Here is a 14,973-nt window from a genome sequence, read left to right on the forward strand (position 1 = left end):
AAGGGTTACATTGAGCACTCTGCCCTTTGACACGGGCCACAGGAAAAGGAGCAGAGTGACAGCAAGGTGGCAAACAGAGCAGCAAACATCGCTCGCTCGCTGACGGTGCCCGTGCACTGCACTGGACTCACTGCATCGCTGTTCACTGTCAAAGGTCTTCAGACAGAGTTCCAACACCACCGTTATTTCTGAGGACAACACGGACCGCAACAGTACTGGGGTGAGGGGATGCGCGGGGCAGGACTCACCTGCTCTCCTACAGGAAGCTCATCAAACGGAAGGTGTGAGGAAGAGGTGTGAGAAACCCAGAGGCTGATCACACCAAGAGACATGGCTTTAAACCAACTTTGTGATTTTTATTGACGGGTGACAACTTTATACTCCTAGGAATCACTACACTGTGTACATGAGGGACACGGCATCAGAGAGGCGTGGCAGATTACACAGCAGACACAGAAATGTCAGTCCATCGTTTTGCCCACCGTTCATGTGTACACAGCATGAATGCGATTTGAAATCTTTTCATGCTAATAAAGTTACAATCGCCCACCTCTGCGGCCTGACGTCTACCCACATGTCTGACCGGCTGTGTCTAAGTCAGCAGTTTCCCTCTCGCAATCATTAAAATGTGTTTCCTGTTAGGAACCAGCAACCTATTTTTTGTATTTATTTCCTTTTGAAGTAAGAGCTATCATCTCTGATAACTGGCTCATTTTTTGTCATTTATCAAAAACTAAAGGGCAAAGGAGGAAAGTGTGATGAATTAAAAAAATTATTTTTTTAAGGAAAGATAAAATTCATTTTCACAAATTTACAAGAGCTGCTGGTGTGGGACTTACTCCACTGCAATCAGACGGGACACAGTGCGAGCCACCGCCTCCACTCAGGGACCGTGGTTCTTCAGAAGCGGCAGCTCGTGTGTCCTTGCTCAGGCAACAGTCCAGTCTTTGCCGTCAGAGTCAGCGTGAGCCGCGCGCACTGTGCAGACCCCAGGCATCTTCATCCAAGCCCACGGGCGCAGAGGGAGGAGTCTCTCTACAGAGCACTGGAGAGGCGGTAGTGAGTGAGTGGGAGTCGTAGGAAGCAGCGTCAGGCACACGGGCACACGGGCACGGTTACAGCAGGTCCACACGGCGGTAATACAGGAGGTAGGCTGTGCGGTCAGCAGTCGGTTTCACCACCTGGTACTGGTTAATGACCTTGACCGTTTGGTCATCAATTCGCAGCCAGCCATTAAGCCCAATCTGGAAGACATCTGTAGTGTAGTGGCCGCCTGTAGCACTGTTGCCATGATGGTAGACCACTGGAAGACAGCAAAAAAAGCAGGCAACCTGTGAGAAAAGTCCTCACCCCACTGCCACAGACCCCCACTTGACTGTTCCAAAGGGAGGTGGCTCCACTAGGGCCTGCAGGCCACTGACTCTGACGGACACTCACACGGTAAGACCCCCCTCTCATGTCAGCCACAATTCAAGGCAGAGATGGTCCTGAACACTCTCCAGATAATCAGGCTCTCCTAGGACGCTCGGTCTCTGTGGGTGTGGGTGTGCCCAGGACAGCAGTCCCTGGCCCCTTACAGACTCTTTGTTCACCGTGTTTTGAGTGGCGGGGTAAACACTCACCTGCAAACAGCCTATAGGTTCTGTGGCATTTAAAATTTTTATTTTTGACGCCTGGAGAAAGTAGTTCTGAAAAACAAAATAGCAACACTTCAACAAAGCCTTCACAGAGCAGCAGCACTGGATGCTGACAGGGTCCCCCGAAAAACACACCCCCCACTTGGAGGGTCAGAGCAGGGGTGGCCCAGAGCTGTCAGAACTGAACCTGAAGGGGCTGACAGCCACCGGACAGAGGCAAGCGCACACCAGCTCCGGACAGACTGGGAGACAGGGATAAGGGTATGCAATGCTGGGACAGAGGACGACCAGACCCAGGAGAATCCCTCTCCAAGAGCAGAGCAAAGAGACTGCTGACTTCTTGTTTCCTGTGACTCTACTCTGTGGACAGCCTGGCCTTGCCAAACTCTAGCACCATCTAAGGAGGTCAGCCCCATGGTGGACAGAGAGAACCAACTCCTGCAAGGTGACTTCTGATTTCTACATGAAAACCAGGACGTAGCCAGGCAGTGGTAACGCACGCCTGTGATCCCAGCACTCTGGGATTTCTGAGTTCAAGGCCAGCCTGGGTCTACAGAGTGAGTTCTAGGACAGCCAGGGCTACATAGAGAAACTCTATGGTCTCAAAAAAAACCAAATCCAAAAAAACAAAACAAACAAACAAAAAAGCCGGGACATAAAAGGTGAGCTCGCACCTCCTGCCAACACATGTGCTCTGACATGCATGCCTACATACATACACCACACACACACACACACACACACACACACACCACATCACATCACACACACCTATTAAAAAACTAGGTTTCCTTCAACCTGCATTTATAGCATTGACTGTTCTCGGGGTGGGGTGGGGTGGGGACCAGGGTGGTGTGTATTGCAACTGTTGCTGAGTCCGTGGAGAGCAGTAGCCAGTACGTTTCTGCACAGGCACCAGTTGCTGTAGGGGTAGAGGACAGGCCCTGCCAGCACCAGGTGCTCTTTTGCTGCTTTCTGATTTAGTTACAACACATTTTGTTTCTATCTGCACCAGGCAAATCACTGCAGTAAGAGTTCCTGGCCAAGCTGGGCAGTGGTGACGCATGCCTTTAATCTCAGCACTTGGGAGGCAGAGGCAGGAAGATTTCTGAGTTCGAGGCCAGCCTGGTCTACACAGTGAGTTCCAGGACAGCCTGGGCTACAGAGAAACCCTGTCTCAAAAGAAAAGAAAAAGAAAAAAGAAAAAAGAAAAAAGAAAAGAAAAGAGTTCATGGCCAGCATGGTTTATGTACTGAGCCAGTCAGCACTTCATACTGAGACCCTGCCTTAAAATGAAAATAAAACATAAAGCAAACTAGGGGGAGCCGGATAGAGGGCCCGGAAGTTTTAAGACTCCTGGCTAACCTTTCAGAGGACCTGGGCTTGATTCCCAGCACCAACATGTTGGCTGACAGCCTTGTACATAACTCCAACCTCAGGGGACCCAATGCCCTCTCTGGGCCTCTGCCAGCACCAGGCAAGCACACAGTGCACACTTGTACATACAAGCAAACCACCTTAATGAGCATTTCAGTACAGATATCTGCAAATGTCAATACATTTAAAACAAAGAGACTCCTCACTAAGTATCTCACTGGTGACGGGGTGGTGACAGGCTCCTGGGGCTGCAGGGCTGCAGCAGGCATGAGCCGCCATTACCTCTGCTGATCTCCAGGTCCACGGGGTAGTCGACGTTCTTGACCAGCTTCTGGCAGCCACCTGTCTTCTCATAGACGAAGCGCTTCAGGTGGAGCACGAGCACAGGGGGGAGCTTCTCCAGAGTCACTCTGCGGCTGACTTCAACCTGGGACAAAGCAGCCGTGTCACGGGCCTGCCTAGCTGCAGCAGCACCCTGTGGGGCTCCCCGGCCCTAGCCACACCTGCACCCCTATGGACACCCACAACAAAGCCCATCCAAGTGAAGACTGTGGCTCTAGAGTGACACGCTGGCTAGGAACTCACTGGAGTGGGCGTGCGCCAGCCTGCCTCTTCATCTCATTCACAAACACACGTTTCAAGTCAAGTCATTCTAAAGCCCCACTCCTAGTGTCCTGTCACTCATTTCCCGGTCCTGTCACTCATTTCCGGTCCATTTAGTGCTTTCACAGATCCCTGAGCAGCACTGACAGTAAAACTTAATGGAGTGTGTAAGTCGGGAGAGTGTGCCTCTGCCCACCGGCAACTGTTCCAGGCCGTGCCTGCTGTTGGGGTCTTTTGGTTTTCTCCACCAAATGTTATCTTCAGTTGCTCACTCCTTTCCTCAAAGCCCTATTATTTACTTGAAAAGAAAGAGAATTTAGGTAATAAGCTAGAGACAGCCACCTACAGACACAGGCTGAGCCCGCAGGCAGGCTTCCGGCCCTGGCTCCACCACGTTTGTGAACAAAACCAACCACCAGGGCCGAGGCAGACTATACGGTGGAGACCTTCCTTCTGCGGGTCCCCAGAGTGTGGCACGGCCGCCCGCCCAGAGCAGGCCTCAGAGGTCGCTGAGGCTGGGGTGTCCTCACCCTTCTCTCCTCAGTGCACGGGTCACAGAAGGACATTTCTGATGACAGGTCTGAGCTGGGCTCTCTTACTTAACCTTGCAGCCTCTACACACCACTGAATGTTTACAGCTTTCCAATACCAACAACTCTTCAGAAAAGTGCCACGCTAACTAGCCAGCATTCATCTTGCCTCGAGACCGCAATGCCACATCTACAAAGACTGAGAAGAGGGCCGCAAGGGCAGAGCCGACGCCAGCCTCTCCACAGGTAACAGGCCCTCTCAGGACTGCCCAGGATTCATACTCAAGACGGGCCTCATCATCACATCAAAGAGCAGTATGCATCTCAACTGTCTGTCTGCTCCTGATGATCTATCTATACTTTTGCAATACAGATGTGCCTGGAACTCCCTCCCATCCTAACTCCTCTGCTGGAGGTAGACTGGCTGCAGATACCAGGATTAGAAGACATGAGACACAGAGCAGGCTCAAGGGCAGAAGAGAGACATTCCCTCAGGTCACAAGAGCCAGAGTCACAGCTGGGGGTCCATGTGCTTCAACTACTCCCTCCTGAAAACCCGTGGCTTCTCAGTACACCAACTGCATGAGAGCAGACCCGTCAGCTTCCCTCAGCTTAGTTCTGTTCTGTCAGAGCATCTAGAAGGTTCCTGGCCAGCTGTGAACGCACCTCCTGCTTGGTTTTGGTGGTGTAACCTTGGACAGACTCTCTGGCCACCAGGCTTTCCAACGCATCCTGGACTGTGCGAATCTTGTCAGACTGGATATCCAACTGCAGCGTGAAAAATGGCTGCAGAGTGGCGGACTCCTTAGAACTCTGCTGGTAAACCACAGACCTAAGAATCGCAATTGAAAATAAACAGACAAAAAGTTAGAGGCCACTCTCTGTCACTTTCCCTTAAAATTAACTAACAGAGAAGGAATAAATACTCAAACAAGTTTATTTAGTGTCACAGGACCAGAGACAACAGAACAGCCAAAACCACCCTGAATTTAAAAATAACTCCGCTGACTACCAGCCTCTGTGATTAGCAACTGAGCTGTGCACTTATTTTCCCAGCTCGGCTCAGATGTTTCAACCTCCAAATCCTCCGCTTGTAAACCAGAGCACGGCAAGGGCCAGGTTACAAACACAAGTGCAGTGGGGTGGGGGTGTTTAAAGGTGTCATAGCTGGTTCTCGTGAGACGTGTGTGTGCATGTGTGTGCGTGTTGGGAGGACAGGGGAGCAGGACTTTTAAGTGCTGTTCTCCCTCTATAAAAATGGGGGTGGGGGGGGGGGGCAAGGATAATAAGGACCATGCTAGCAATCTTGGAAAACAGTCTCGAGGATAAGGTGCCAACTCAACCTCGTTTTCTTAGTTGTTTTTCTTCTTCTTTCTTTTATAAATTCTGCTGAATAAAACCCATAAGTGTGTCTCATCTCTTGTCTAACCTCATCCAGGGAACACGCTGAGATTCCACAAGGGCTCTTGTTTGTGCAGCCTGGTGTCCCAGTTTATGAGCAAAGCAGAGCTAGTGGGAGGGGACTCTGGCTGCTGGGACAAATGTGACACCCAGCTGAGATCCTTCCAGTCTGGGGTCTAATGCCCCAGCCTTCCTCCTTGGGTTCCCAAAAGGAAGTTGAAAAACATCACTGAAGTAAAGCCAGGCAGTGGAGTCACACGCCTTTGATCCCAGCTCTCAGGGGTCTCTGAGTTCAAGGCCAGCCTCGGCTATTGAGTTAGTTCCAGGACAGCCAAGACTATAGGGAGAAACCTGACTGCAGGGTGATGGGCCAGAGTCCCTGGAGGACTGAGATGCACAACCCCTGGGATCAGCGCATGACAGCAAGTGAGAAGCAGGCACGGCAGATGGCAGGAGGGACCCAGACACTCACACCTCGAGGCCCCGTGGGACCATGGGAGAGCACAGACCTGATGTGCCCACCGAAAATGCCCGTGATGGGTGTCTGGATGAACTCCGCTTGCCGAGTGACGGACGACTTGTTCTTGGGGCCCACTTGCTCCCACTCATCCTCGCTGCCCTCACCCACGTCTTCCAGCTCCTCATCCTCCATCAGGTGACTTCCGGGCCCATTGGAAACAGAGTGCTCTGAAAAGAAGAGGGCTGGCTGAGGACACTATTTTCAAGAGCAAAATATCCAAGCAAGCTCGCACACATTCTCTACATAAGAACTGGCTAAACAGATTCCCAGGGGCCAGGGGAGAGGGTCAGTGGGTGGGGCCATGCTCCCTGGGCCTGACAGCAGGAGTCTGATTCCTGGGACCATGTGATGAAGAGAACTGACTCCTTCAAATTTTCCTGACCTTCACTTTTCCTCAGAACTCTCTAGTACACGTACATACACACACACGCACGCACACACGTACACACACACACACAGGACCAAAATAACAACAAAAAAACCAACAAAAAAAAAAAATAAGCAAAAACCCCAAAACCAAAACAGGTGGACAAGCAGTGGTAGCGCACGCCTGTGATCCCAGCACTTGGGAGGCAGAGGCAGGCAGATTTTCGAGCTCTAGGCCAGCCTGAACTACAGAGTGAGGTCCAGGACAAACAGTGCTAGAGAAACCCTGTCTAGCAAATCCACACACATAAAAAGATCTAGTTATGCTCTACACCTGATGTCACAGTAAGCAACTAAAGCAGAAGGCTGCTCGGACACTGCGCAGCAGGGAGCACTGTGGTGGGCACCAAGTACTGGCAGGGTACTGAGACAGGCTGGGGCACAAAGACTAAGACTAAGAGTTCCAGGCCACCCCGAGCTTAGAGAAAGACCTTGTCTGAAACACCAAAGTCAACGGGAACCATTTGAAGACGCTGTAGTAGAGGCCTGAGAGGAGGGGCTTCTTCCTCAAGATACTGCTTTCAGCTCAGGACAATGACACAACTGTTTGTCCAACTCCCCATCCGAAGGCAAAAGAGCACTGTGGAGTGAGCTCACGCACACCGGGCCCTCTGGCACGTGTTTTTTAAGGGCCCATGGAACTTGTTCTCAGGCGGTGGCACTGTTAGGAAGGACAGGGACCCTGGGGGCAGTAGAGGCGGGCTGGCGGAAGCTAGCTTCCGAGGGCTCCATGCTCTGTGCACTCTGCTCCCTGTGCAGGGGTGAAATGTGCCCTCGCCAGTATGCCCTCCGCTGTGGCGGACTCTACCCCCTAGAACCCTAAGCCAGAGCAAACGCTTCCATCCACTGCTTCGCCACAGCAACAGAACAGCAACTACGGCCTCAATCTCTCTCCAGCCAAAGTTGAAGCAAGAGTCCCTGAGCTTGATACATTTCAGTTATCCAAGCCGGACTTTGTTAGCTATACTAGGTAACATAAGAAAAATAGCTGTTTTTTAATGCACTGTTGATGGACAGGAGATGTCTGACGGGTGTGCATGCCTGCATGTGTATGCACATGTGCATGTGCATGCAAATGTATCTATGGCACAGACATGCGACTTTTCCTTAAGCTGCTGCCAGGCACAGTCTCACCCAGAGAACCTACTTTCATGTGTGGGTGACAGGAGCTTCTTCAGGCTCAGCATCTCCTCATGGAGTCCATTGAGGATGAAGCCCAGGTACTCCTCGGCGTCCTCCTGTCGGCCCTGAGGACACACTCGGTGGCATTAGTTCCAACTGGCTGGAGTAAGGCCTGCAGAACCCCCAGCACCTAGAGCAAACTACACCTTAGGAATGTTCCAGACCAGCATACCCAAATCCCAGACTTGCCATGAATGTTCAATAGTTTATTTTTGTAACCTAAACTCCTTTATACTACTTTATAGCTTAAATGGTGCATACACTGGTTCCCAGCATTCGGGAGGCAGAGGCAGAGAGATCTCTGTGAGTTCCAGGTCAGCCTGGTCTACCAGTCAGGGCTACGAAGTGAAACACAGTCTCAAAATAAATAAATAAAATGACTATTTTAAAGGTGCTGTAAAAAAATAGCCCTGTTCCGAACACCAGCTGAGTCACCACACACGCAGCTCTCTGTCAGCCCCACAGCATCTACACTCTGGACAGGAACCACCGGAGAGGACTCCAGTCACAAGAGAGACTACAAGTGAAGCTACAGCTCCACGTGATCAGCTGACGTAGACACACTCTCCACCAGCAAAGGAATCACCAGCTACACGGGGCTGGAGATAGATAGTAGTCACCAGCTACACCAGCTACCATCTGCCTGGGGCCTCCAAATTCTGCCCAGCTCAAAGCCAATGGAGGCAACTTACTGAGACGGGCTATGAGTTAGTGCTCAGGGCCACCTGCGAGCTCCCGCTTATTCCGCATGGACACAGTTCCCTGCACAGCATAATAAGACCCCTATACACACATGCAAGGACACAGAGCATGGTGCAGCAGGAGTCACGTGGCAGGCACGGAACTGCAATCCCAGGAAAGGCCTGCTTGCCAGGGTGGCCTTGGCTGGGATCTGAGAACTGGGACTTCAGACTGGATAAGGAACTGTGTCTATGACTGAGTTTAACTCTGTAAGCCAAGCAGCGCTGTGTTTTAGTGCTCTTTCCTCCCAGGCATCTGGAATCCTGAGCTGTAATGCAGTTCCTAAGGAGCTCCAAGAGTCCCTCTACCACCCACACGGGCCACCATACAATGCTGAAGGCACCGGGGGCATGTCTGACATTCTGATGTCTGCTGCAGTACTATGCCCACTACACAGCAGCTGCCCAGCTCCTGCTAGGAAATGACCAAGCTTGCTTAGACAGCAGCTCCACTCAACGCTAGTGAAAGTTTCCATGGATCGAGAAGGTCCCTGGATGTCCTCCACCTCTGCTCCGCTGGCCCGGGGCCTCCTCCAGGTCCACTGCATCTGCACACTGTTGTTACACTTCTCTTCTGGTTGCTTGGTTGTGCTTCTAATCCCCACCCTCGGGAGGCATCCCTAGAACCCGGGATCCCAAGTAGTGGGAAGTGAAACTCCAAGACAAAAAAAGCTGTATCACCGGCATTTTTAAAAAAATCAAGGCTAGTAGGGTGGTGTGGCACAGGCTTTTATATCCTAGCACTAGATAAGGAAGGAAGGAAGGAATTAGGAAGGAAGGAAAGAAGGAAGGAATTTAAAGCAATACAGCTTCCAGACTATCCATTTAAATGGCATTTTCTTAGTGTTTTTCCCGTCTTGGTAAGCTTCCTGCACCTGCAGTTGCACTGCTCATGCCAATGCATTAGACTTGGAACTGGGAAGACCAGCTGCATACTTGTCTTGGTCAGGGTTTCTATTCCCACAGAAACATCATGACCAAGAAGCAAGTTGGGGAGGAAAGGGTTTATTCAGCTTACATTTCCACATTGCTATTCATCACTAAAGAAAGTCAGGACTGGAACTCAGGCAGGTCAGGAAGCAGGAGAAGATGCAGAGGCCATGGAGGGACGTTTCTTACTGACTTGCTTCCCCTGGCTTGCTCAGCCTGCTCTCTTATAGAGCCCAGGAGCACCAGCCCTGGGATGGCACCACCCACAAGCCCTGCCACCCCCTTGATCACTAATTGAGGAAATGCCTTACTGCTGGATCTCAGGGAGGCATCTCCTCACCTGAAGCTCCTTTCTCTGTGGTAACTCCAGCCTGTGTCACGTTGACACACAAATCCAGCGGTACAGAGCTCTAGACCATGCGGCGGTCACTCTCAGCTCTCAGGGCCACTGTGAGGCCTCCTGGCTCACCTGCACTCAGTAACATGCTACGCAGTATTCTTGGAAAAACCAAGCGGCGGTGGCCAAGCCGGTGGAGTCGCTGCGGTAGCCTGAGCGTGACTAAGGTGGAGGCTGAGCACTCGGGACCAGGAGGGATCCCCCTCTACCCAAGAACAGAGGAGCAACAAGAGCCAGACTCGGAAGCCGGCTCCGCCCATCAGCCGTGGATTCCCACGCTGGCAGAGCTAGACAGACTCCATCCTTGGTTCTCGATGCTGTTAAATGTGGGTAGCTGGCGCACTATCATTGAGTGACTCCACCCTAAACCTCCCCCAGTCCTCACATCAACTAACAGCACGTGTCACACACATGTGGAACACACACACATGTGGCACACACACACTGCCGCTGACAGTGCTCCAGGCTCGGCTTGAATTCCCAGAGATCCTCTTGCCTTAGCTCCCTATGCTCTAAAACTCCCAGTACGTGGGAGCACTTTCTACAGCTACCCCAGAGCACCCCAGACCTTTTCAGACAGGCTGGACTTGATGACGGTCAGGAGTCTGTAAATGTATGTGGGTTCAAAGGCGGCTCCTGGGCGGATATCTCTCACGATTTTATCCCCGAGAGCTGCAAGGAAGACAGACAGAAGATTCTGGTAACTAAAGGAAAAATAAAGGAGAAAGCCAAGCCACCCAAACTCCTTTCACACTGGGAAAACACCTAGATTTAAGCAGATACTTTCTTTCCATATTTACCATATTTACCACACGCTGGGTCCCCCATTCCACGGTTCCAAATATCCCACCTCCCAATGACAAAGTGTCCCAGCTGGGAGCTCTGACTCACCTTGGCGGGGTTTGGGAGGTACTGGCATATTAGTGAACTCATTCATGAGCCGAACGCTAGATGGAGAGAGTGAAGTGGAGCACATGTTAGGAGCAGGCCTGCGCACGGCAGCACGCTAACCAGCAGCTCGAACAGCACCATGGGCTCTTTTGTTAAAATCCACACACACTGCGGGACCATTTCCAAATGGCATTTTAAGCAGGTAACAGAACAGTACAGGGTTTCCTGCTGAATCTGAAGTGGAGCACACTCTCCAGTTGTATTCCAGGTCAACTTCATAGAAAACCCCAACAGCAGCATCTCCCTTTAAAATTAAATCCCAGAGGCTGGAGGGGTGGTCTGGTAATCCAGAGACTCATTGCTCTTGCCAACGGACCAGGGTTCAGTTCTCAACACCCACTGGCAGCTCACACCTAGCTGTAAACTCCAGGTCCAAGGGATCCAAAGTCTTCTGACCGCCATGGGCACTGCACACGTGGGCACTTACATAGGTGCAGGCAAAACACTTGTCCACAGACCCTTAAAAGCAGGGCGTGGAGACATTGGAGCACTCATCTGTAGCCAATCAAGAACTGGAAGCTGGACTTGGCCCCGGGAGCACCTGCTTTGCCAAACTGCTCAAGTTCCCATCACCATAGGGACAGCCCCCAACCACTGGCATGTGTTTGAGAACTTTACTTACAAGCTATCTATCATGGGCGTTGATGTGCAAGGCCTTTGCACTTTTGAGTACAGAGGAATGAACTTCATCAGGTGGTACATCGGAGGGCAAGCCACCAATGCCTGCAGGGTCTAAATGTCGCAGTAAGGAAGTGTAAAGGAAATGAAACGGATATGGCAAACTTTTCTAAAGGCACATAAAAAGGAGATAAGCCAAGGACACTCAACTACTTGGATATGTAAACAACAAAGAGAAATAAACCAAATAAGACAGCTGCCTCTGAATGGCCACATGACATTCAAGAGCCTAGCTGGGCAAAATGCCCCTGCTAGTTAGAGCGAAGCCTCCAGTTCTGTGTGGCCCTTCTGTCCTACTATCTACAACCACTCCAATGAGAACAGAACGTGCCTGATTCTAGCCTTCACAAGTCAACAGATCAATCCTCAGACAGAGGGTGGAGTGGAGGGGCTCCAGACTACCACCGACTACGAGGCAGGCAGACGGAGTCTTGGCCCAGTCTTGGTGTTCAGAGTGCAGCCCAGCAGCCTGGGGACGCAGGGAGGAGATTGTGCGTGGGTGGTGGCCAGGCACACGGGTTTGGCAGCCAGGAAGGATACGGCATTAATGTAGCACCAGTTTCCTTTATTGATCAGCCCACGGGGTTGCAATGACACTGGCTTATGTATTAGGGTTACAGTCTCCAATAACTCTGCAGAGTGAAGAAGCAAATGAAGACATTAACAACACTGCAGTCAGCAGCACCGGAATCTAGACACAGACGGGCGTTTCTGAAATGCTGAGAGATTCCATCAGGAGAGCGTGTCCTCCGAAACCCTGCACCTAGCTGAGCACCAGCCTTGTTACTAAACAGGTAGGTTGTCTTTTCAAAATGGTATTTTCCTCTGAACATCAACATTTACAATTATCTTCTCAGTTTGTGCCAGGAAGCTCCACCGCCAGAAACACTGACACAATTGCTAGCAGCAGAGCAGATGTGGAAGACCCTGGCTTCCCCACCAAGACTGACAGCATGCCTCACCAGCAGCAAAGTCTCCTGGGTCCCAGCTTCAAAGGGACTGTGGAGCAGGCAGGAATGCCCCTCTGGGGCTCACAGGAAACCAGGCAGATCACAGTGGATGCTCGAAAGGGTCACGGTTCCCATCGGAATGAGATCAGCCTTGCATCTGTTCTGAACACTAACTCCTTGCTCCATTCAGAAGCGGGGTTTCCTCTCCTGACACAGCCCTGAAAACCACCTTTCCCAGTCTTAAGAGAACTGTAAACTGAGGAAGCACTGTGAGTCACTTTGTATGGCTCATCTTTTGAGAAAATAAACCATTACAGACTCCAGAGAAGGACCAGAATGCATCCAGAGAGAGGAGGGTGTGGGGATCGCCACCCCCTAGTAAAGAGTCTATAGATCTAGGACAGAAGACCCGCTGACAAGCCCCTGCCAGTCCTGGAGCTGCCCAACATTCAACTTCATAGTAGGGTGTTCTGTGTACTCGGATGGCTGCAACCAGCCCTGCTCCAGGGCCAGCGCCACACACTGCAGGTGCAGTAAAGGGCTCTGGAGAGCATGCCTCACCCAGAGAGCGGTGAATGCAGAGATGTCAGAAAACAGGCGCGGGGGGGGGGGGGGGGGGGTGGTCTCTCTACCAGGAGTAGCAGAAAGGACAGCAGGAGTATGAACGCTATGAATGGTGACTTACACTTTGGCATCAGCGTGCTGCAGTCCCCCCAATACTTCCACGGTCACACACACCCCTCAAGTTCAGAGTGTAGACTAATGGTATCAATATGAAGAAGCAAGCCAGAGGTGTAGGTAAAAGAGGGAGCCAGTGTGACGACTAGCCCAGAAGTTAGGGCCACCTTGGGGGTGGGGGAAGAAAATTCTGTTATCCTAGTGGCGTGAGAGGCAAAGCCTTCCTGGGGTGGTTGAAAGTGGAAGGGACTGGGTACCATGACATCACACCTGCTTTGGCACGGGCACTGGAGGAAGTGGAGAAAAACAACAGGGACAGGCACGGAGATTCACTCACATGAGCCTTCCCGTCTTGCACCCACTGTTCTGAGCTACCACAGCTATGAAGAGCAGGGGCAGGCCCAATGGCCTGAGTTCAAATCCACGCTTTAGAAAAGAGAGCCAGGAAATCCGTATTTTAAACAGTGGGAGACATGTGTGATGCTTGCCCATAATCCCAGCACTTGGGAGGCAGAGGCAAGTGGGTATCAGGAGTGCACGATCACTACACAGCAAGTTAGTTCCAGGGCTACAGATAGGGAGTTGCCCCCACCCTTTCAAACAAATCCCAGCATTCCTATAGAGAGACAGCAGGCTAAAGTGAGAATCTCCCCAAACCTGCAGGTACCTGACCTGGGTACAGTGTGCAGTGAAGTGGCAGAAATGACAGACGCTGCTTTAAAAACAAAACAGATGAAGGTTGGCTGACCTAAAAGCTGACCTCTGACACCACGTGATGTCTTCAGCAAGGCTGCACACTCATTCACACATACATGAAAGAAAATGCACCGAATGACTAGTGTTCTGCTTGTGCTGCACCAGTGCAATAGAGCCCAGCACCACATGTGACACGGCTAATTCCTTTCCAAAAGGATCTGGGTAAGCTGGTTGCACTAAGCCCAGAACAAGCTTCTGTGGACCAGAGTGATCTCAAGAGCCTGGGGGCTCCTACAGTTGGCAGAGCCCATTGGCCATGAGATCACAATCCAATCTGAAGCCAGCTATAAACAATTCCTTTCCAACTGAGAGGCCAGTTCAAGGCTGATTTCTACACGGTCCATTTTCCTTCCTTGACAATGAGCCTGTCTCTTAGCACCACCCAGTGGTCTGTTTAGCACCTGCAGGCAAGCAGACGTGGGGCACAGAACACAGGACCGCAGGCAGGACTGCTGCTCAAACAGCTGCCTTCTGGGAGAATCCTCAGGCGCAGGGTAACTCTTTACAGACAAGTACAGGAGATGCCTAGATCTTTCCTTCCCTAACAATTATTCTATTGTTCTTTTGGGGCTGGAGAAATGGCTCAGCACCTCAGAGCCTCTATTCAAACTTCTTTGAAAACAAAGCCCTAATGTAAGTATTTCAAGAGAACTCTCTATGTCCTTTCCCCTCAGACTGCTGCCCCAAGCCTGCTGGCCACCTGTGCTCACAAGGAGTCCCAGCAGTCAGCCTGGAGCATCTTCTGCATTACTCATGAGAGCAGTGTACAGTAATCCTTCTCCAGCCTGCAGTATACCAGGTCCTTGTTCCTCAAGTTTCCTTCTACCGTTTTCCTGATTCAGTTACTCCTACTAAAAATGGCCAATACAGGCGGGCAGTGGTGGCACACACCTTCAGTCCCAGCACTCAGGAGGCAGAAGCAGAGGCAGAGGCAGGCAAATCTCTAAATTTGAGACCAGCCTGGTCAACAGAACGAGTTCCAAGACATCCAGGGTTATACAGAGAAATGCTAATCTTGAGCCCACTACCCACAAAGGGCTAATACGCACTAGAGGAACAGAAGTAAACAGACAGTGAGTGTCTCCCATCCCTCAGACCTGTCTGGTTAAAACTGGCACTTCCTTTGCCGTTGCTCCACCTCAGGGTTAGGCTGCTTCCCAGCAAGCTCCCAGGATCTCCTTGTCTCTGACCCTGGTGACAATTACAGGCCATAGCTT

General features: G+C 51.3%; 1 protein-coding gene across 2 annotated transcripts in view; it reads right to left on the reverse strand.

Moving 5' to 3' along the window:
* Window positions 1–331: 331 nt before the first annotated feature.
* The window catches only part of Usp10 (ubiquitin specific peptidase 10), a 49,461-nt gene continuing 34,819 nt past the window's right edge, over window positions 332–14,973 (reverse strand). For both annotated transcript variants that reach the window (XM_052166269.1, XM_052166268.1), the window contains exons 5-14: window positions 11,913–12,004; window positions 11,317–11,426; window positions 10,635–10,690; window positions 10,312–10,415; window positions 7,642–7,741; window positions 6,058–6,235; window positions 4,814–4,979; window positions 3,297–3,441; window positions 1,623–1,688; window positions 332–1,303 (exon numbers count right to left, since the gene is read on the reverse strand). In XM_052166269.1, coding sequence (XP_052022229.1) covers window positions 1,116–1,303; window positions 1,623–1,688; window positions 3,297–3,441; window positions 4,814–4,979; window positions 6,058–6,235; window positions 7,642–7,741; window positions 10,312–10,415; window positions 10,635–10,690; window positions 11,317–11,426; window positions 11,913–12,004 — 1,205 coding nt within the window. In that variant the 3' untranslated portion in view covers window positions 332–1,115. The remainder of the gene's footprint in view (window positions 1,304–1,622; window positions 1,689–3,296; window positions 3,442–4,813; window positions 4,980–6,057; window positions 6,236–7,641; window positions 7,742–10,311; window positions 10,416–10,634; window positions 10,691–11,316; window positions 11,427–11,912; window positions 12,005–14,973) is intronic.

The sequence above is a fragment of the Apodemus sylvaticus genome, chromosome 21, assembly GCF_947179515.1.
Source record: "Apodemus sylvaticus chromosome 21, mApoSyl1.1, whole genome shotgun sequence".
In the NCBI taxonomy this organism is placed as follows: Eukaryota; Metazoa; Chordata; class Mammalia; order Rodentia; family Muridae; genus Apodemus; species Apodemus sylvaticus.